At 55.6% G+C, this 22,899-nt stretch overlaps 1 protein-coding gene across 1 annotated transcript in view; it reads right to left on the reverse strand.

Annotated features, from left to right (window-relative positions):
• TUNAR (transmembrane neural differentiation associated intracellular calcium regulator) overlaps window positions 1–21,224 on the reverse strand; it is a 46,139-nt gene extending 24,915 nt beyond the window's left edge. The window contains exons 1-2 of the mRNA XM_082736514.1: window positions 20,461–21,224; window positions 19,862–20,190 (exon numbers count right to left, since the gene is read on the reverse strand). Coding sequence (XP_082592640.1) covers window positions 19,862–20,011 — 150 coding nt within the window. The 5' untranslated portion in view covers window positions 20,012–20,190; window positions 20,461–21,224. The remainder of the gene's footprint in view (window positions 1–19,861; window positions 20,191–20,460) is intronic.
• Between the last annotated feature and the right edge of the window lie 1,675 nt (window positions 21,225–22,899).

Consider the following 22,899-nt stretch of genomic DNA (forward strand, 5'->3'; position numbering starts at 1 on the left):
ACAGAGGCTCAGAAGGATGGCCGGAGGGTGTGATGCAGCAGCTTTCGGTTTGACTCTGCCCCCACCCCCGCCGACCTTTCCCCGAAGTTCCAGCTTTATTCTGAGACAAACGTGGTAGGGGATACCTCGTCCCTGGAGCCGGGGCTGGAATGAAGCTTGCTGCCAGAGATTCCATCTCCAGCGGGCCCGGATTTAAGGCCTGACGTCTCCCCAGCTGGCTGGACCAGCCCGATGTCTATTTCTGGGCTTCTGCCTTAGCTTCCCAATGAAGCCCAAATACGGAGGCCCTGACACTCCACCTGACTCTCCCAGTGCCCTCCCAGCACCGGCCCGGTCTCACTGAGCCCCATTTCCTCCCACTGCTGGCTGTGGGACTGTTCAGCCTGGCAAGGGAAGCGGAGGCTGGGTGTGCAGCAGGACCCACACAGGTGTGGGGGCAGAAAAAAGACAGCTGAATCCCAACTCTGCCACTTGCTGGCAGGGTGACCTTGGGAACATTTCTGAACCTCACTGAGCTCTGGCCTTCTCCAGGATTCACTAATTTACTTAGTGAATACTTCATGAACCACCCTCCCTGGGCCCAGGTACCATGCCAGGTGCACAACGCGTGTGGCATGTTTGCAAAGAACTTGGCAAGGAAAAAGCCACAGTGCAGTGCGAGCTCCGAAGGGCAAGCGCTCTGTGCAGGAGCCGCCCAGAGAGATGGGAGCAGGAGCTGTGGTGGGGGGCTGAGGGGAGGGAGAAGGGGAGACCCAAGCTCGGATAGGAAGGAGGAGCAGAAACAGAAAAACAGTCCAGAGGTGCAAACGGTAGGTACAATGGCTCAAATAAAGCAAAAGGATCTGAAGGAAGTTCTGAAGGTTTGGGGCAGAGAGTGGGCCAGATTTCAGAAAACGCTGCCAGGAAGATCTGAGGTTCTGTCAGCCCCTGAGGCTTCCTTATAAGGATTCTCAAGCATCGATAAACGCAGACAACCGTTCCCACTTTGCAGAAATGTGAGGTTTAGGGAACCAGGACCTGGGGCGGGGAACGGAGCCTTGGGACCTAGTATTGGTACGTATCACAGAAGCACGCTGACTAGGTGACCTGACCATCTGATGGCCTGGATTTGGGCTTAATGGCTCTCCACCTGACCCCTGCATGCAAGCACATACGAACGCATGCATAGGTGCACACACACCAGATGCAGGCACAGGTGCGCTCTGCTGGAACTAAGCTCTCTGGACACGGAGCTAGACTGGGGGGTGGTCCCAGCACTTCTCCCACCAAAGCAAACCTGCATGCGAATCTCTCTTTCTCGTCCCAGGCTTAGCGTCCCTCCTGCCACCAGCCTGTGGTTAAGTCCCGGTGCGACTTCCCTGGCTCTCTCTTCCCCATTAAGACACAGGAGCTGTTCTCTGCACCTGGACCACCCTCCTTCAAGGGACTGATGGCTACCCCTTCTCAGAACACATCTCGGAGGTTCCCTCCTCCCCACGAAGGCTTGTCTGACCCTCACCTGCTCTCAGGTCTGGCTCTGGGCTCCCAGGATTTGTCACGAATCCCCAGAGACACTGCTGTCTGACCCGACTCCGGAGGGTGGGGACGGCCCGCTTGATCCATCTCAGGGGCCCAGCTGCCCCCCAACTGCCAGCAGAGAGAAGGCGCTCAGCAGAGCCACAAGTGATGGAACAATCCACCCGACAGGGACACCCCCCAGCCCCCCACATTCGTCCGAGAGCACCTGCTCCAAATGAGGCAACCCCGCGAGTCTGGGTCCTCCGGCCACCCTACACCCTAACTCAGTCTACACCCGGGCTGCACGTCACACCGAGCCCATCTGCGGCTTGCCGAAGGGGCTGGCTGCTTGTCTCTGGAGATGTCCTGAGGCTCTGCAATGGTGCAAAGAGAAGCAGGTCAGCTGGAGAGCCTGCCTTGTTCTTTCAGGCATGGCCTTAAGGATTTTTTTTTAATGTAAAAAACTGAAGAATCCATAGACCCGCGGCTCAGCACCTGCAGCAGCTCACCGGCTTGATTCCAAATCCCCTCTCTCACTCGACTGGCAACCGTTTACACCCAGAAAAAAAAAAAAAGTTTCGATAGGCACGAGATGGCTGACCACGGCCTCCACGCCCCCTCCTGCCCACCCCCTCCCCAGCTTTCCTGCCACCCCGGGTTCAGGGGAGGTGGCGGGAGGGAGTCCCAGTGCATTGGGCTCCAACTAATTGATTTAGGGGTCCCCAACCCCTCATTCAGGCGTGGTTCCCTAACAGGAATGGCACGACCTCATCCCCATGCAGAGAGACAGTGACAAAGATGGCACTGGTTTTACCCAAAGGAGACCCATTTCCCTCAACACACAGTAATGTTCTCTTTCTACTTTGAATCAAGAGTAGCGGGGGCCTCTATGTGCCAGGCGCTGGGCTGGACCCTCCTCGTGCCTCAGGCCTGCAAGGCAGTGCCTTGGGGCCATGAGGAGCCCCGTCCAGCAAGGCGGGAAGGGGGCCCAGGGGTGGTGCTGACGGGGTGCGGTGTTGGCGACAAGCTTTTTAAAAGTGCTGGTGTTCAGGCACCAGAGGTCTCAGAGCAGCCGCACCATAACGCGCAGTGGGGGGTGGGGTGGGCTTCAGCTTTTTCCGGGGCTCCCAGAATCCCAGCCCTTGAGCACAATACCTTAGGCAACAAGAAGGTCTTCTAGTTTTAACCACACACCTACTATGCACCTGACGTCCTGCGGTCTCTCCAGAGCAATCTCTGCCCCCCCGGGGGCATTCATGCAGCTGGAGAAACCGGGCCCGCACGGGTGAGAGCCCACCCACACCCTCAAGCCCTAGGGAGTTCCTAGAGGATGGGTCCTTATCTGCCCGTAACTTCCGATTCTTCTTGGCACAAGAATTCCCTTAAAGGGCCAAGCAGACGCTATTTTCAGGTCTGCCGACCCCCTGCCCACAAGGGCTGCTCCTGACTCCCGTCTCCTGAGACCCCAAATCCCCATCCTCCAAACCTCACCTTCTAGGGTGGTTTCGGTGCTACCCACGGGCCAGACGCCCCTGCCCAAGCTCCCCTGTGGCCTCCAACCCTCCTGCTGCCCCTCGTCTCCTCCTGCCCTCGGCAGAAGACCCCCTAACAAAACTCTCGAAAGGGTTCCTGTTTCCCCCTCTCTGGGATCCAGGGGTGAGAACATTTTTCCCACCACACAAGCCACGGTCCCTGTAGACCTGACAGGTCATGCTTTCACTTGCAGCAGCAATGCCTTTTTCACAGGGGAACACATTTCTGTCCCAAACCCAGCGCCCCCCCCCAGCAATAGCTGTCCCCACTGGGGCCCCCCGACTACCCATCCCTGCGGCCAACCAGCCAGGTGCCATCTTGGACTCTGCTCTGTTTCTCCATCACACTCTGACCCTTCTTCCCTAAGCCACCTTCCAGATTATACCTGGAGTTGGCATCTCTCATGTGCATAGTTTTAAATTAATATCCACAATCTCACTGAATCCCAGCCATGGGCACAGAGACTCGCCCAGGGGAGTCTCAGAGTCTCCAAGGAGCAGCCACACGGTGACTGAATCAGAGAACACGGGGCAGTTGCCACACATCCGAACCTGTGGAGGAATGACAGACGGCCCTGCCCTAGAGAGGTCTGCAGTCTGGTGGGGGAAAGGAATCAGCCTCGTTCCAACGTCTCAGCCCTGTGCTGCCTCCCCGGACACAGCTGTCCCCTGGCCACCCTGCTGCTGGAGCGGTCGCTGACCGAGACACGTGCCAGGTGCTGCCAGGAGCCCACGGAAGGCTACCATATCCAGCCAGGGGCGGCCCTGCTCCCTAGGACACGCGGTGTGCCCAAGCCACCACCTACTCATTACATCCAGATGCTGGCAGCATCCCAAACGGACGCCAAAGCATCACAGCCCATCCCCGGAGCACGGAGCTGGCAGCCGCTGACTTCACGCCCCTCCTGGCCGAGGGGCCAGAAGCCACAGGAGCCCACTGGGGGCATGTGCCAAGCCAACCTGTGCAGGCGACAGGTGAGATCCCCACAGCCCGGTAGCACTGACTGCTCCCAGAACATTCTAGATGAGGGTGTGGTCCAGGACAAACCTGCCCCCGGGGCGGTCCATCTCTCGGGGTGCGATGGGCTGAACTGCGCCTCCTCATCAGGTAAGTTCAAGTCCTAACTGCTGCTCTCCTGTGACTCATAGGGAGATCCAGCCTCTGCAGAGACGATCAAGTTAAAATGAGGTCATAGCGGGTGAAGGTGGGCCCTAAACCCAGCGGTCTGCACGCAGAGGCAGGCACACAGACACACAGGATGCCACAGGAGGCTGGCGAGAATACAACAAGGGGATGCCGCTACGGGCCCAGGAGCACCAAGGATTTGCTCGCCGCATCCCCAAGCCAGGAAGAGGCATGGAACAGGATCTCCTTAGAATCTTCCGGAAGGTTACAGCTCTGCCAGCACCTGGATTTCAGACTTCTGCCCCTGAGAACAGCAAGAGAAGCTGTTTCTCTTGTTTTCAGCCACCCAGCTTGCTGCATGGTTCTGCAGCCCAGAACTAAGGGCTCGGCAAGGACACATGACAACAGGGAGCAGAGACGGGAGAAACCCTCCCACACGCGCGTGTCCTGCATAATAACAGGGTAGGAAGTCCTCAGGGTTGACACTTGGCGGCCAGGAGACCCTGGTCCACTTTCCTTCTTCACCTGTGTGACCCTGGGGTTGCTGCCAAGGCCACCTGAGCCTTTCTTATCTGTCATTTCGGGACATGAGGTCCTGCCCCACGCCCCAGAGTTGCAAACTCGACTGTGCCCGTGATACGGCTGCATACAGAAAACCAGTCGCTTGAGTCGGGAGACTCTGTAGAAGGGGGTGGAAGTTAATGAAAACCAATGTTTAGGACACCTGGGTGGCTCAGTGGGTTAAGCGTCTACCTTCGGCTCAGGTCGTGATCTCAGGATCCTGGTATGCAGCCCTGCATTGGGCTCCCTGCTTAGCGGGGAGTCTGCTTCCCCCTCTCCCTCTGCCCCTCCTCCCTGCTCACGTGCACGCTCTTTCTCTCTCAAATGAATAAATAAAATCTCAAAAAAAAAAAAAATTAAAGGCCGGTGTTTTGTCTGAAAAAACCATCAACATTCCAAAGTCCACGGCACTGTCATGTCTGCCCCCTGCCTGTGTCTTTGGAGACGGGAAGGCAGGTTGCAAATGGGGCTTCCCTCGAGTTCCACAGAAGGCTCGAGGGAGGCGGGACCTTGGCGTCACTTCCAAACGGGAATGCGTTTTCAGAAATCAGTTTGACTGTATCTGCATATGCCAAACATTTGCTCTTTTAAACGTGTTTGCCAGCACCGTTTTTTAATTTGCAAATGTTGGTTCAACCTCTGTGTTGCCATAGGACTGTCTTTCTAAATTCCAGATTGGATCACGTCCGTTCCCAGTACCCCAGCCCTACTCGGCCAGGACAGGAATGTCCAGGCTGGGCTCTCCACGCTCGCTCACACCTGCGTCTGTGCTTCTGTGTCCATCCCTGGCTCGGATGCTTCCATCCTGGTCCAGGTCTGCCTAAGCCAACACCTCCTCAGGGAAATTTCCCGAGTTCCCCCCTCCCCCCACCCCTCACAGTCTCTGAACAGTCGGTTCATTCTACTGTGTGCACCCCCACATCACAGCTTGCCTCTGCTCTAGCTGACGGAACCCCACTCCTCTCCCTCCCCTAAAAGGACACGCTTAGAGCAGCCAACAACTTGGAATTAAATCTTGCTCCTGCTCTCATGGACTGTGCACCCCGGACGAGGCCAGCAGCTTCCCTGAGCTGTGTCATCTCCGGCTTCCAACGAGCAGTGGCCCACGGGGGACTCAGGACAGCATGGAGCCCGCGAGGCTCAGAGCCCAGTGCTGACGGGCGTCAGCCCTTCCTGCTGCTAAGGGGGCTGGTACTATTGCTAAGTCACCTTTGAGGACCCCTTCCTGCCCATGGGTCCCCAGTGTGTGTCCCCAGAGCACACCAGGTCTGTGAACACAGTCTTAAATGCATTTGGCAAAATGAAAAGTCCAAGAACAAGGCACGCTGAGTGGTGAATTATTTGAACTTCGTGAAACGAATTAATTAAAAATAACTAATCTGGAGGGTGCCTGGGTGGCTCACACTGTTAAGAGGATGACTTCAGCTCAGGTCACGATCCCAGGGCCCTGGGATTGAGCCCCACATCGGGCTCGCTGCTCAGCAGGGACCCTGCTTCTCCCTCTCCCTCTCCCTTCTGCTGGTGCTCCCTCTCTCCCTCTTTCAAATAAATAAAGAGAATCTTTAAAAAAAATTTTTTTTTGAAAATTCTAATGCTAGGATCTTCCTATTTTTCTTTCTTTTAAAGATTTTTTTTTTTTTCAAAGATCGCTTGATGCAGGGCTCCAGTGCATGGCCTCGAGATTAAGACTGCCATGTTTTGTCGACTGAGCCAGCCAGGCACCCCAACCCCCAATCCCATTTTTCTAATTATTTATTATATCACAGTGGTAACACTTGGCCAGTGAAAGTTTCACAATCTCGTGCAATTCCTTGATTCAACATACTTCCTCGTCTCTGTACATTAAAAGGCTGGCAAACACAACCTTAACGTGAGCCAGTTTTGAGGCTCCCCCACCCCACACACCCTCCATGAGCAATTGTCCCAACGGTATCTGAGGACAGGCAGCTCACCCCACCCCAGGGCCCCACCTGCCCAGCCACAGCTGCTCAGCCTGGAGGGCAACCCTCAACCCAAGCCAGGCCACTCTGCTTCCCTCTCAGGAACCCAGGACCCCAGCAGAGGGAGCAAGTCCTGATGAGGCTGTCATGTGGGGGAGGGTCTCAGTTGTCTTTGTGCTCAGAGGAGCAGGAGGAGATGGCCAGTGGTGAGGGGGAGGGTGGGGGCGGGCAGTGCCAGGTGGTGAGATGAGGACCCCCCAATGGACAGGAAGGCAGGCATCCTGGCTGCTGCCGCAGAGTCTCCCGTGACCATGCTCACTTTGGTTCTCATGAAATGCTGACTCCTTCTCAAAAATCTCCTATTGTTTATAAAATTCATGTGTTGATTTTTTCTGTCTTCGTACCTCTCTAAGTTCCACGAAGATAGAAACCTGGGAGGTCTTGCTGGCACAGGACCTCAGTAAAGCTTCTAGACGGATGGGAGGCTCATTACAAGCTGGCCGGGGGCATCTGAGACTGGCCACCCTGCATGGCTGCAGCAGCCGGGGGAGCAAGACTCCTCTCTTGAGCTGCAGGGAAAAAGGGAGGTGCTCCCTGGGTTCAGCTTTCAGAGACAAGCCAGAAACCAGACAGGGATGCCTCTGCTGAAGTCCCTTCCCACAAGGAGGGTCCACCCGCTAGGGAAGGGCCAGGACAGAAGAGGCCCAGAGGCAGTGGGGACAGTCCATGCCCAGTGTGGAGACCAGCTTAACAGACACAGACAGGAACCTGGGGTTCATAGTCCCAGAGGGGAGAGGGGCCTGTGAAGTGGGGACCAGAATAAAGACTAAAGTAGTGCAGGGTGGGGAGGACAGGCAGAGAGAGGAGCAGGAGGAGACAGAGGAAGTGGACGAAAGCAGGTAGGGGGGTGGGGGAAGGGGAGAGAGAGGAGGCAGGGAGAGGAGGTTCAAGCAATCCTGCCATCTAAAAGTAATTTTAGTTAGAAGAAAATGTTTGAACATATACTATTAAAATACTCATCTTTAAATCAACTCAGTCATAAGATAATAATTTTCAATACTTTTTTGTGGAGGAAGGGGCCCACAGAGGCTAAGGCCCAAGAAAGTGAGCTCACAAGCCTGGTGAAGGGCAAGGAGATGGAGAGGATGGGAGGGGAGGTGGAGAAGTGGAGGGGATGGGAGGGGGTGGCTGTAGGGTCTGTACTAGCGCCTCTTTGAACCAAAGGAGGAGACACCTGTGCTCTTACACCTGTGCTCTTGTTTCTTCAGGGAGAATGTCCGACAGGTGAACAGGAGAAGTGCAGGGGTTTCCGCCAGGGCCAGGTGGTCAAGGTGTTCATGTCTGAGGGTGACAGGATGTGCTCCAACCTCCAGAGTCACAGCCCACTCTACTGCCATTGCCTACCAGTGCAACCCAACCATGTGCTCTGTGCCCGCTTAGAAATAACTCGGTGAAAAGAGGCCAATGATCCTCCATCTAGAGACTGAGTGCCACTGCCCTCCCCCCAAGGTGAGAGCTGCAAGAACTTGCTTCTAAGGAGCAGAGTATGCCAGAAAGGACACTGTGTGATTCAGGAGGCTGGGCCAAGGAACAAGGTACAGACACACCCCCTATGTCGCTCTTTCCCAGAACACGTGCATTAGAGCCTGTGCCATGACATAGGAAGTCGGGCTCATCTGGCCACAGCCAGGCAGGAAAGACCCCACAGACAGGCCACACAGAGATCAAGGAGCCTCTCCATGTCCCCAGGTTGTGTGGATCTTCCCAGCGCCACACCCCCAGGGAGGCGGGGCGTGGGGGGGCAGACTTGTGAGTGAGGAAGCCTTCCAGATGATTCCAGTCCCAGCCCATCTGAATGCAATCCCCCATGAGGCCTCCCACAAGAACCACCTACCTGAGCCCAGGCAGCCACTGGACTTATGAGCAAAAAAAAAGGGTGACTAGTGTTTGAAGCCACTATTTGAAAATATCTTATATGCAGCAAGAAATACTCTCTGAATCTTTAGCTTGCATGTCTATAAAATGGGAATAAGAGCAACTACTCTATTGTGCTGTTGCTCAGATCCAATGCAGGGGTCCCCGGAAAGCCCTTATTTAGCACAATCTCCACCCAGAGGAAGCACCCAGTATATAAAAGCTGCGATTATCACTCGCTGTTATCACCCTGGCCATCGTCCATAAGAAAGAACGGGACTCCGAAAGACCAACGCAAAATGATGATTGCAAATCATCCAAGAATCACATGGTGAGTGAGATCGCCCACAGTCTGAACCTGAGAACAGCTTCAAATAAAAGTGCATGCCCCTGGCAGCGGCCGTGACCATCATCACAATGTCCCCGAAGAAAGGTCACCCCAGGCGCTCGGACCTTGACCAGAAAAACAAGAGGGACTGAGGTCAGGCGCTCCAAGTGTCTTCAGCAGCAGCAGCCTGCCACCTGTCACAGCTCCGCTCCCCGCTTTCATCAAGAGTCAGTAAGGTGGGGATGTCTACGAAATGGGTCGGCAGGCAGATTTCTTTTGATCCCAGCTGCAGTAACGTGTGTACTGCAGTAATCCCGAGATTACTCACCTAATGCAAGTACCTCCCGAGTTTGGGGATAATAACCTGGGGAAGTGACAGGTGACAGACACAGTTTAGGGGCAGGAACTGTATTTCTAGATCTATCTACTAAAGCCTGGAAGGTTTTACTGTGTTGGGGGCAGCCAGCAAGACTGTTGTCGGCTTCACCCTCGCATCTGGGGGAACCCACTTGACAAAGGCGAGAAGCAGCCAGGAGAGCCAGGGTTGGTAACGGACAAATCCCTTCACACATGGCACCCCTCGCGTGGCCACTGAGACGCCGCGAGCAGCCTGCACTGAGCCAGCTCTGTCCCCGGTTCTGGGGACCCAGGGAACATACAGCTGTGAGGAAACAAGACGCATGGAGGCGGAGGCCAAAGGGTGGTTTGTGCGATGCCATGGCCGTCCCCAGGGCTTGGAGAACCAATACGAAAGGCTTTCCTGGGACATTTGATGGGGCTTTTCATGATACCCAGAGCTCCAGAGATCTCAGCCTCATTTCTTTCTCTGCCCAGACCCTGAAGCATTCTAATTTGCTCCCTTATCCCCCTTTTCTTGCGTTAAACATCCACACAAGCTTCCAGAAACCAAAGGAGTGAAAAAAGGGCCGGAGACATAGGCAGCGTGCCCAGCCCCCTCCAATGCTGGTTGCCTAGGACCCTGGCTCCGGCGCTGGCTTCCAAGAGGACAGGCAGAGGAACGAGGAGGAAGCCATGTCCTCCGTGCCTGGTTGGCAGCAAGGCAGTATGAGTACAAATTGTCCACCGCCACGTGGACGCCCGCCAACACTGGGCATTGGCCAGCCTCAAAGATCACTGACTCCGGAATGATTTTATGCCTTGCTCGGCGACAAGCCCACTGTGCAACCTTGGACCAGTGGCCTCCCCTCTCTGGGCCTTGGTTTGCTGACCTATAAATGGGGCCAGTGTGAGGGTGGAGGTGCATTCCCTTGCTGGGCCCACATTCTGGGGCAGTGAGCTCTCCAGCCCACGGCAGCTCCTCTCCCTGCCCGGGATGCTTTGCCCTTGGCATGATCTGGCAGTCAGCCTAGAACGAGGAAAGGCTCTTGGCCAGGTCCCAACTACCCAGAAACAGTTACGAATTTACCCACTGGCCTGTGGACCATGCTTTTCTTCCTTCTCTTCCTCCGCCCTGTCACAATGAGAAGGTGGAGGTGGAAGACAGAGGTGGGAAAAGCACCAGTGACCCCTGGAACCTTCTTCCTTGTGTCCCAGCTACCCTGTCCACTCTGCAGAGGTCAGCACCCGGCCAAGCGCGGTGATCTCAAAGCAGAAGGACAAAGAGCAGTCCAGGCTTCGGCTCCTGACACTGACCCCATCTCCCACCCATTAGGCCCCCTGCTGGGGGGACGCTTGGGAAGGTGGCCGGCGGATGCATGCCCTGGATTCTCTCAGCTGTGGATGTAGGTCTGAGAGCATTATTTGAGGCCAGGAGCAGCCTGAACGTGCTTGCAGAGGCGCAGGGAGACCCACGGCTCGGTGAATCAGGCTGGGACACTGCCCGCTCCATTTCCTGTTGGCCGGAGTCCACCATGTCTGGGCAGCAAGTGCCTGAGCCAGCAGCTCCCTCCCTTTCCCTCCGAGCCCCCGCAGGGTCGGCGGAGCTGAGGTCTGGGCAGCAGCGCCCGGAAGACCACTCGGGAACTGCAAGCAAGTGGAGCACAAGGGAAGCATGGTCTGGAGGTCACTCCCACACTGTCCCCGGACAGTCCCGCCTGCATTCCCACCGCGCGCCCCCGTGAGCGCCTTCTACATCTACACTGTAATACGGAAGTTACGGAGGGAGCATGAAATGGGACCACCAGCTCTTTGTCAAACCCACACCCTCACTCAAACACCTTCCATGGCTCCCCATCGCTTATAAGACATGGAATGCTCCTTCTGTTGGCATCCAAGACCCAATCCCACCAGGCCAGGCTTGAAGCACCTGCTTCTTCGGCCTGACCCTACAGCCAGCCCCCCCCCCCGCCCCAGTTCACCCATCCCAAGCGGTCCAGCCTCTGCACGGCTGCTCATACTGGGATGCCCTGGGATGCCCTGCCTCCCTCATCTCTGCTTGACAAGTTGCTTCCCATCTCTCAAGGCTGACGTCAGATGGCCCCGCGTCCCGCATCCAAACCCACCTTCCCCACCTCTGCCTGCTCGCTCACAGCAACCACTGCAGTGAGCTACGGGCGTGACGTAACACGTTTCCCAAGGGTCTTGGGAGTCTGTTGAAGACAAGGGACACCTTGTCTACTATCAGCAGAGGTTTGGTCAATGTTACGGTGACAGGGATCGGCAAGAACACCAAAGGTGACAGTGAAAATTCCTCCTCCTATAAGATTCGAGGAGAAGCATCTGCAGTGAGCAGGGCCAGGAAGAGTCTGAATGTTCTCAGCCTTTTCCGTGTTGATATACAGCTGGGCAGGCTGGCTTCACGGGGACCTGGACCAGGGCCCTGTATTAACCACTTATCCCACCTGCGAGACTCCTTGTATCTTACATAACTGCACCCCGTTACTCACTCAGCTGGCTGTGGAGGCAAATGTACAAGGTGGTCCCTCTCTCCCTCCTACTCACCGTGCGATCACTATTTATGAGTGAGATTTGCTGTGCTTAAACCCAGGAGGGCCGTCCTGGTAAAAAGGCCAGAGCTTCTCTTTCCTGGTGGCAGAAGATAAGGGCCCGAGGAATAATGTCTGGGCCTCACTGTCCCATCTGTAGGAAAGCCAGAGCAGGAGTCAGACAGGAACCCAGACAGACTCTGCTCCTCTAGAACCATTGTTCCTCCAGAACATCCTGGGGCCCAGAACACTGCCTGGACATAGCTGGGGTCTGGGAGCATTTGTGGAGGCAGAGCAGGGAGGACAACAGGACCACTAGGATTAATGGCAGCTGAAGAAATTGTGCAGCCCAAGGTCAGGAAAGTTCTTCTGGAAGAGATTTCTAGATCCACTTTGATAACCCTGTCCAGGGATGAGTCACCCTAAACTACGGTGCCGGGTTAAAGGGCTTCACCTGAAACAACATGTATCTGGTGGAGGGCCTGGAAACTGAGCTCTGCCCCAGCCCACTTAAGCGTCCCCTGGAATGGGGTTTCAGAAAGCACCGTTCACCGCCCTCGGAGCACCCAGCCTCGTCAGTCCTTGGCCCCCACAGGCCAGAGGGAGCGCTGGGGGGCTGCGCGGTTTCAGGAATGGCACAGAACACAGTGTGGCTCGAAGGGCAGAAGCGAGGGGCGGGAGGCAGGAGAGAGACCCAGGACCAGCGCGTGCAGGGCCTGGCGCCTTCCCAAAGCCGCTGGCCACTGCTCTTGGGGAGACAGCAAGCCCCCCGAGAGCTCTGAACAGAGGAGGGTGGTGAGACCCGCTGGAAAGCAAGCTGTAGAGGGCAGGAGGGAAGCCCGGAGAGCGGCTGGGAGAGAGGAGGGGGTCCTGGGTGGAGCCGATGAGAGTGGCCAGCCAGGTGGGGGTGTTATTCTGAGGATTCTGCTGCAGGAAGGGCCACTAGAGATCAACCAGCTGTGAGAACCCCTGGGTCTGGAATGTCGTCATGCCCGAGAGAGGAATTACAGGGCAGGTGTTAAAAATATACCTGGTTCCAATACAACAGGTCTGCAAAGGGGCTCAGGGCACCTGTATTTTAGTAAGCTCCCAGGCTCGTTCATGGAAGTGGTCCCCTGGATCACACTGGAGATAAAGCTTCCACCTGACGGCCCAGGAAGCTTGGGGCGAGGACAGAGTGTGGCAGAGGCTTCCCCAAACCCAGGTGAGACAGAGAGAATGCAGGCCTGAGGGACAGGTGCCTAACTCCCCCCGAGGCTCTCCCCACTAGGCTCCTTGCTCCGCTGCACCAGCCACGTCTCCCAGACTTTGAATGGACTTCTGAAGGGCGGGGGTGGGGGGCCCCATCCCAGGCCTCAGGGAGCAGAAGCAGGTCATAGACACTCTGCTGCTGCCCACTGTCTCCCAGCACAGCCCCCAGCCCAGCCGCACTGAGAGCTGGGGCTCAGCGTGCTTGTGATGGACCTTGGACAGCACCCTCGGGACGGCAGAGTGAGGGGGTGGCTCCCAGGGCTCAGGCAGGACCGGGGGCAGGCACACCCGATGCCAGGAGGAGATGGCACCCAGCCTGCACCCATGGACGGAGCCACCATCCCAGTCCACAGCCATGTCCTGGGGCAGGCCTGTGGACAAGCAGGGACACTGCCTCATCGAGAGGGAATTTAGGGACTGACCGAGGCAACATCAATACTGTCAGCCAAACGGACCGAGGGCGGTCTCGACATTCCCTTCTAGAAGCCGGGTGTACTGTTCCCCACCTGCTTTCTGGGGGCGGATATGGGGTGCAGACTTCCATTTCTCCCGTTAGACTTGACATCACAACGGCCAGGCTTACTCTTCTCAAAGTACTCGATAAAGCCCTCTCAGCAAGTTAGCTGTCCGCAGTCATACATCATCTTCAGCCGGGCACTGTGCTCTCAGGCCACATGCATTGTATTAAAAAATAGAAGACTGGTCAATATTGATCGTGACGCCGATGCTGACTGCCGTTATCATCCGCTTCCTGCATTAAAAGGAATCGGGTATCCTTCGGGGGTCACGTCAAGGCCACTAGGAACTGGGACGGTTTACCCGTGGTGGAACAGAGCAGCAAGTTGGCCAGGATCTGGGACGACGTGAGTAGGTAGAGGCTGAGACACCGGGGTGACCAAGGTCGTGGATATTCCCTATTTGCCAGTCTGCTTTAGGATGCTGAGTGGGGTAAAGGTCGGCTCATCACAGATTATTAAGAACAGGAACCAACGAGGGCTACACTGAGCCTCCCAAGCACAGAGCCTCGCAAATTCGGAGACGCACCACCCTCTGCCCACCAGGAGAGCCTGTGAAGGGGGCGGTTGAACCCCGCGTACAGCACCCCTCTTGTCCTCACTCATCGTAAGCCACGCACACAGACGGCACAAAAACTTCTAAAATCCTTTAGTGAATGTATGCCAGGACTCTTGGGGCTGTAAGCAGACATTAAATCATTTCTACGACCGTGTCCTAAATACCGTTCATCATAACCACAGATCACAAACATCGGTGCCCTCTTGCCTTACGCCCGATACGTCTGTACGGCCACTTTTGCATTTCCTGCCACTTAATAGCCATATGTACTAGAAATCTGGCCCAGAGCTGCAAAGCCTGGGCATCTGTTCTCTCAAGGTTCGGGGGCCAAAGGTGCAGACTCAATGGGTCTCACGGGAGCTGTGCAATGTTCTTTCTAATTCGCCGAATCAAAAAATTGGGCCGGCCAGGAAGATGTTTTAGTATCTCGCTGATGGCAGATGAATCACAGTTGAGTTTTCCAATGCCTTCTGTCCGCTTTTTCTCGTTAATCACCTATCACAGAACTTAAACCTCTGGCAGATAAGCAGTTTAGGAATCTAGGCGAGGTAGAGGGAGGGTCTGGTTTGTTAAGACTTCGCTCGCAGGACACGGCCAGGCCAGCATTGCAGCCCACAGGATTTTAAGCCGCCGGCAAGGAGAACCAGCCTGAGTGTCGTTACAAGAATGGAGGGACAGGGGTGCCTGGGTGGCTCAGAGGGTTAAGCCTCTGCCTTTGGCTCAAGTCATGATCCCAGGGTCCTGGGATCGAGCCACGCATCGGCTCTCTGCTTAGCAGGGGGCCTGCTTCCTCCTCTCTCTGCCTGTCTCTCTGCCTGCTTATGATGTCTGTCTGTCAAATAAATAAATAAAATCCTTACAAAAAAAAAAAAAAGAAGAATGGAGGGACAGGTGATTTCGGGGACTCCCTTACTGGTTGTAAACTGTGTGTCTGGAATCTCCTGTCCTACGTTTGGATGCCGCTTGTCCAGATCTGCAGGCCAATCGGCAAAGATCAGCCGGAGCTCAGCGAAGGCATGCGGACTCCGATGGCCCCTAGAAAGCCCATGGTGATGGCATCTCTAGGCGGTAGCTTGAAAGGTTCTTCAAAACCTGCATTTCCTCCAAGTCCTGGAAATTCATTTTTTTTTTAAGATTTTACGTATTTATTTGAGAGAGAGAGAGAGAGAGAGAATGAGCCAGGGTGGGGGAGAGACAGACAGAGAGAGGGAGAAGCGGACTCCCCACTGAGCAGGGAGTCTGACTCGGGGCTGGATCCCAGGACCCGGAGATACGGCCTGAGCGGAAGGCGGACGCTTCACCGACTGAGACCCCCAGGTGCGCCAGTCCTGGACACTCTTAAAAGCTGCAGCTAAACCTTGAGATTCTGGTTTTCGTCCCTCCTCTTTTCCTCCCAGCTCGTTGTTTAGGGAGGATTAACCCATGTAGCATCTTGGAGGTGCGGTCATGCTCCTTTGGGAAGCTTCTGTTACATAACTTCGATTGTGAGGTCCTTCTCGGAGGTGTAGGCTGACAACGCCTCCCGAAACGTCCCATGTGCCAGGGTGGGCTCACATCCCCAGGGTGACACGGGACCTGGAGAAGTTATTTTTAGCCTCCCCGGAAGAACTACCAACACTAACCCTTTTGGGGGAAATTTTTACTTATTTCTGGACATGTCCAGAATCTAATACACCTGACGCAAGAGTTAAAAGAAATCCAATATCCTTACAAAAACCCCCAACGAATTCAAAATTCTCAGGATAGTCAGATCAGCCCCACAGGTCACCCGCATAGAATCCCCTGCCTGTTCTCTCGGTGCCGCGGTGCTGTTGAGAAATTTGGGATGAAAGGACACGATTTGGTTGCCAGGCACATTGCAGGGATGGTGGCAGTGAGGTGTGGCGCGGGTGACTTAATTCTGAATCCTCTGTGGTTCTGCCAATTCACTAACTACGCGGGTCCCAGCGCCACGCTCCAGGGGACACTCTCTCGAGCCCCAGGCTCCTCATCTAGAATGGCCGGTTGGCGACGTCTCTTCTGCAGACAAGACAAAGTGTGTTTGAGGACTTCCGGTTCCCTTAGCCGCCACTGTCCCCTCCGTATCTGCCGGGGACTGCAGCTCTGCTAGGGAGCCTGACCTCGGACAGCAGCCTGCTTCAAGTGTTACAGGGAAGCCCGTGCAGAGAACCCGGCAAAAACACCACTGCCAAACCTCCAAACTTCTCACCAGCTTTCAGCTTCGGCTGAGTTCTAGGCTCTAATTAAAGTACTTCCTATTTGCAAAACAACGGCAAACAGTAATTACATACTTCCCCTCCTTACCTTCCAGGAACAGCCTGAGACAGAGGCAGAGCCTCAGCTTCCCCAGGACTTCAAGTTACACACACAGAACGTCATGCTCTTCCTACCCCAATGACCCAAATTACATACAGGCTCCTGCGGCTCCGGCCACACGGACCCTAGAGAGGGTCACGGCTCATTCTAGCCCTCTCCGATGCGTGCCAAGACTCCACTGGGCGGGGATGCTGGCATAATCACCTTTAGAATGAAAGCCCCATCATCACATGTTCAGGGGAGAGTCCCCGTTTAGGGTACTAAAGGGAATGTTTTATAATGACTGGTTCGCCTTACTGTTTATACAGATGTCTAATTGGAAATGTTATGTAACCTTACAATACGGAGCATCCTCGAGCTATTAATAACCAGCTGTATCCCCAGCCGAGGATTCCTGACACTTAGATTTGGAGATATCACCTTTTCTAACACACACACACACACACACACACACACAGACAAGTGCAGGCACGCACACAGACACAGGAACATAGCCACACTCGCCGCAGGTACACCCACGGACGCCTAGAGAACAGGAATAACTTGTCCACAGTCCCAGAGCCAAGGAACAACAGAGTCAGGGACAAATCCCACACTTCCTTACCTCTGGGGATGTTCCTTTCATTGACACATCCCTTAAGTACCTTCGCACATCCTTAATGTTACACAAACTCCTGGCACCCCCTAAGTTCCCGGGATGCCGGGCATCTCAGCTCTAAGCAAGGATTCATGTCTAGGCTCCCGATTCACAGATAGAATGCCAACAGGGTAACACCTCATTGTTCTTATGCCTTTGTGATACGAGCCCGTCCTGTCCTCCCAAAAGAAATCAAAGGCACCCCAAATGTATTTGTACACGAGGCCACTGTATGTACCGTACCCACGAAACCAGCCTTAGAGATCTTCCAAAAAAGGTGGGTTTAAGACAAACCCAAAACTGAAAAGGGAGGATTTATTCTTGATTACACATTCTCATGCTCGGGGCAAAAGAAAGGGAAAGAACTGACTAATTAAAAACTAGATTATCAGGCACGGAAGTAATGTTTTACTGTGTGATCTGGCTTTGGATATCAGTCGTATGATCTATGACATAAAAAGTGTCTTTTCATAATTACATTACCATTTTCAAAAAGTAATTCAACAAAGATTGTTTCTCTGCATTCGTTTTTATACCAAACTGGGCAGGTTAGCCATGACAAGCTGAAGCATGGCATCCACGATGCGGGGAGATTAGATTAATATGCCCGCATGAGATGCATCACTTGCTGTTTCCAGACTCTCCTACCTTGTCAAAATGAAAGCTTTGCTCTGGTTTTGTGAATTTCAAGCAGTCATGAAACCCGCGGGGAGCTTAGTTTCTGGGAAAAAGGTGAGATATGCCCATTTCACTTGGGATTCAGTAACACTTTAAAAGCTTCATTAATCCACATCTTAAAGGACCTATGACAACCCCATTAAGGGCCCATAGGTCAAGTTGATGGATTTAGCTGCAACAGGCAAAGAACAAGTCAGGGTCTAAACATTCCTATGGCCAACTTTTTGTCACAGTCCCTCTGGGTCCCGACTTGGGTGGGTTGCATGTGTCGCTAATATAACCAGCAAACATGATGGGGGGGGGATTTCTAAAAACCACTTTATTTACATGGTTAATTGTTTAAGCTGAGCAGTCTTTATCTATTCAACTATGATGGATTCTTTCCAGAAAGGACAGGCAGGCTCACCAGCTTGCCGATTTCAAGCCAGCTGGACCTCTAATTGATGCACTGTATTTGATCAGTTCCTAGGGGCCAATGTCATTTCTCCCAATGAAAAGCCTAACCCCATAACCCTAATCTGGCACCTTGGGACACTTTACAGCCACCATGCTTTAGACCAATAAATAATCCATCCACCAGGGCACTGCTCAACCTTGCCCCCCTTGGGGTAGAAGCTAAATCTTGCAGTCCCCCCTTCAACCATGTCTTCTTCTTGGAAATCAACAGCATATTCAGGGCAGAGCTGTTAGTCCGAATGCATGTGTCTGATGAACTCATGCACCCCGGCTCAGGCCAGCAACCCACTCTCCTCTCGATCCCAGGATCATTTAGTTGGAAAGGAACCAAGAGGTCATCCAATCCAGCTCCGGGAGTCAGGAAACTGAGGCCCTTCCTGCTAAGGGCTCTCCCTGCACCGATACTAACACTATACATGTCGGGGAGACAACTGCCAAGCCCAACATTTGGACACTTGATCAGTAAATGAGCCACTCAGACCAGGTTGCTTGAAATGCTGCAAGCTGGAGAAATGGGCACCAGCAGAAGGCCCCATGTCTACATCAAGCCCCTCCCCCTTTTTTCTGGGCTAGCAAGTGTGCAGTTGGGCTGACAGGGACCGCTGGGCAAGTGTGAGCCAAGATGATGTTTCCGACAGGGTCAGTTCCTAAATGGGGCCCCTCTGGGATCAGCCCCCCTGTGCTTGCGAAGTAACCGTCTTTAAGACTTACACAACCAGGGGAAGGTGGCCTGGATTAGCCCTCACCCCATGGAAAGGTTTAGGACATGGATTCCAGGGCTGAGCACATGCCAGCAGACAGAGCCTAGGAGGGGCTGGGAAGAGGACCCCAACTCTGCCCTTTGCATCCCTGAGGAGGCCTGAGAGAAACAGGATGGCAGGAAAGGGAGCACCCAGGGGACCATGTTAACCTCCCCCCTTAACTAAGAAGTAATCTTGTGCTTACAATTCACAAGAGGGCTTAGCAGCCATGGTGGAGAGGAAGGACAAGAAGAATACAAGCTATAGGCAATTTATTTCCCCCAGCAGATCATCCCCGGCACAGGTGCTTGCACACACTGTACGCAGTGATTCCAGAAGGAGGCAGTTTGTAGAATTGGGACAAGCGTGTTTGTTACAAAGGGGTCAGCTTGGCGGAAAGAAGACCCTGGTTTCCAAACCTGGTCTCTCGCACTCTGGCCTTGTGACCTTGATTAAGTCATCCAACCTCTCTGGGCCTCAGTTTCCAAATCTGAGCCATGGAAGAAGGGGGACCTACTTCCCTGGGTGTTTCTTAGGCACGCTACCCGGCACAGCTTGGACGCCCATTACGTAGTCACTATATGGGAGTCGTCTCCCTGCACAAATGAGCCCCCCCCCCCCAACACACAGACCAGTCTGAGCCAAGATGCATACATATATCCTTATCTGGACCAAACAGGTCTCCCGCCTGTGTGTCAAGCCTGCATCTGCCTCCCCGATGGCAGTGGCAGAGGAAAGCTCCGGGTCTCGAAGGCACCCGGGAGCTTTAGCCTCCCAGGCAGGGTTTGGGGATACAGGAAATGGAAGGGTTCAATCGGGAGCCCCGCAGGCTTCCAGGCTCTCGGTGGGGGCCGAGCAAGGGGCTCGGAGGCGGCCTCCTGGCCGGGCGAAGGGGCTTTGTTCCCGAGGCGGAGGGCCTGGCTTACCGAGCAGCGCATCCGGAGGCGGGCGGGGGGCGCGCGGGGCACGCAGCAGAGCCACAGCCCGGCCGGGGCCCGGGCGCCGGAGCCGAAGGAAGGCGAAGAGGAGGAGGAGAAGGTGGTGAAGGAGGAGGCTGCCGCGGGCTCCTGCCTCATTCTCCCGGGCAGCGCCGACCCGCTGGCCGCCGCCGGCTGGGGCTGGCCGCCGGGCGACGGACCCCGTGCGCGCCGCTCATGTCCCCGTCCGCCGCTGGCGAGGTGTGCGCGCAGCCGGGTCGTCTCCGGGCGGCGCCCCGGGGCTCCTCATGCCCCGCGCAGGGGCTCGGCAGGAGGACCTCGGGGAGGCAGCGCGGAGGGAAAGAGAGAAAGAGAGCGTGAGAGCGCGCAGAGCTGCACCCCGCGGGGGCCGGGGACGGCGGGCGCCCGGCAGGACCGCGCCGCCCCACCTACCGCGCCGCTGAGCCCCGCGCTGCGCGCCAGGCGGGGCGCCGAGCCCCAGAAACTTTAGCACATGGCCGGTCGGAGGCCGCGGGAGGTGCTGGGCTCCGCGCGAGTCCCCCACTCCCTGCCCCAGTGCCGGCCCCCGCCCCGCGAACCCAGCTTACCGGGGGCGACGGCGACCACGGAGGTGGGGCGCCCACCGGGCTGCGCGCAGAGCGGTGTGCACCGCCTCGGGGGGAAGAGGAGAGGGCCGGTGGGGTCGGGGTCCCTGCGAGGGAGGGGCACCTGGGCGGTGGCGATCCGAACGGGTTAAGGCATCCTGGGAGGGGGCCGCGTGCGGGTCGGGGTCTGCAGCCCCGCCAGGGGAGGGTCCGTGCGCCCCCGGCCGCGCCCCGCGCGCAGCTGCTGACAGCGCGCGCGGGCTTCCCTGGGCCGCGGGTCTGCGGAGCCAGTCCCGTTACCTAGCGACTCGCTCCGGGGAGCCCACTCTGACGCGCGCGACTAACCGGGCTGCGGCAACCGAGGGGAAGGGAGGGGAGGGGGAGCGGCGGGAGGGAGGGAGGGGGAGGGCGCGCGGCTGGGGCCGGAGCTCCTCCCTCCGCCTCCCCCTCAGCGCAGAGGAGGGGGCTCCGGGGAAAGACTTGGCCTCAGCCCCGCCGGGGAGGATGGGGAGGCTGCGGGAGCGGGTAGGGGATGCGCAGAGATGCTCCTCCCTCACTGGGGACGCAGCAGCAGGTGGCGGCGTGGCCGGTTGAGGCCCGGCGCCTACAGGCTCGTGGAGACGGGTCCGGCCCGGGCGGGAGCGCGGCGAGTGTGGTTGTGGACGCGTGGGTGTGTGTGACACCCTCCCACCCACGTGGCATACATGGGGACCGGAGGACGCGAGTGAAGGAGGAGCCTCCTCTTCCTTGGTTTCCCTCCCTCCTTCCTAGACATTCTGCTCCAGCGACGACTGTCTCTTCGTCATGGAAGCGCAGGTCCCTCAGCTCCGTGCTCTGAGCTCCTCCTACTTTCTGAAAACAGGAGGTTGGGGCAGCTGCCTTGTCCTGATCACACCACCACCACCTTCCCTCCCCGGCCCCTGGCGATGCCTCCCCACCCCAACTCCCGCGTCCCCCAGCTTGCCCTGGGGACCCTATAACGTGCCTTAGGGTGCCTTCCTGTTTCTGCGTTTGGGGCCTTGCAGCCTGGGGTTCACATTTGGGCCTTTTCAACTGTCTGTAGTACGTCGAATGCTCCTTTAGTTACTTCACATCTTTAGTAACCGGAGAGCTTGTCAGGGACACACAAATCAAAACCGTAATGAGAAAACACCTCACGCAGGTCAGAATGGCTGAAGTCAGCAAGTCAGGAAAGAACAGGTGTCGGCCAGGATGCGAGAAAGGGGAACGTCCCTACACTGTGCGTGGGAATGTGAGCAGGTGTGGCCACTCTGGAAAACAGTATGGAGGGTCCTCAAAACGTTGAGATTAGAGCTACACTAGGACCCAGCCATCGCATAACTGGGTATTCAGGCCAAAGACACGAATGCAGGAATCCAAAGGGTCATGTGCACCCCAGTGTTTGCAGCCACAGTGAGCACAATGGCCAAACTATGGGAAGAGCCCAGACGTCCACTGACATTGACAGAGGAGTGGATAAAGAAGAAATGGTGGGTATACACAATGGACTATTACTCAGCCACCGGAAAATGAAATCTTGCCATTTACAATGTGGATGGAACTAGAGGGTGTTACGCTAAGCGAGATAACTCGATCAGAGAAAGACGATTATCATACGATTTCATTCATATGTGGAACTTAAGAAACGAAACGGGCATAGAGGAAGGGAGGGAAAAATAAAACAAGACAAGATAAGAGAGGGAGGTAAACTGTAAGAGACTCTAAATCACAGGAAACAAACAGGGCTGCTGAAGTGGAGGGGAAGGGATGGTTGGGGTAACTGGGGCACAGGCATTAAGGAGAGCACGTGACGGAAGGAGCCCTGGGCACCGATGAGTCCCTGCCCTCACCTCTGACACTAATAATGCACTGTATGTTGCTTAATTGGATGTAAATAACAAAATAAAACATAAATAAGCTGGAGTGCTTGTCCCCAGAACTTCTAGCTAAGTACTAGCATCTAAGATGCTCCGTGAATGTGAACATGGATTTGCTCGGACCTCACCAAAATACACCTCAGTGCCCAGGACATGATGCTATGACATATGAAACCTGTCATACTGGGCAGGGATCACTGCTTCTACAAAGTTACTTGCCCAAGTCCACCGGGTGCTTCCGGGCTGAGCTGGGCCCAGAACCTAGGCTTCCTGGTTCCCAGGCTTTCATACCTCACCACTGCTCCCTCTTCAACAGCTGGGTTCAGGGAGTCTCGCCTCTCCACTTCTCAGATGACCTCCTATTCCTGTGACAGAATAGGGGCCCTATTCCTGTGACAGAATAGGGGCCACCTGTGGCCACAGCCGCAGGACCAAACTCGTGCCCTTTCCCCACCCTGGTGTCTTCTTTTCCTTTCTGGTATGCATGTGGGGAAGAAGAGGGAGAAGACACGCCCTCCAGAGGACAAGCAGCATCCTACCTGCCCAAGAACACCCCATTCCCCAG

This window comes from Mustela nivalis (assembly GCF_964662115.1).
Source record: "Mustela nivalis genome assembly, chromosome: 6".
Classification (NCBI taxonomy): domain Eukaryota; kingdom Metazoa; phylum Chordata; class Mammalia; order Carnivora; family Mustelidae; genus Mustela; species Mustela nivalis.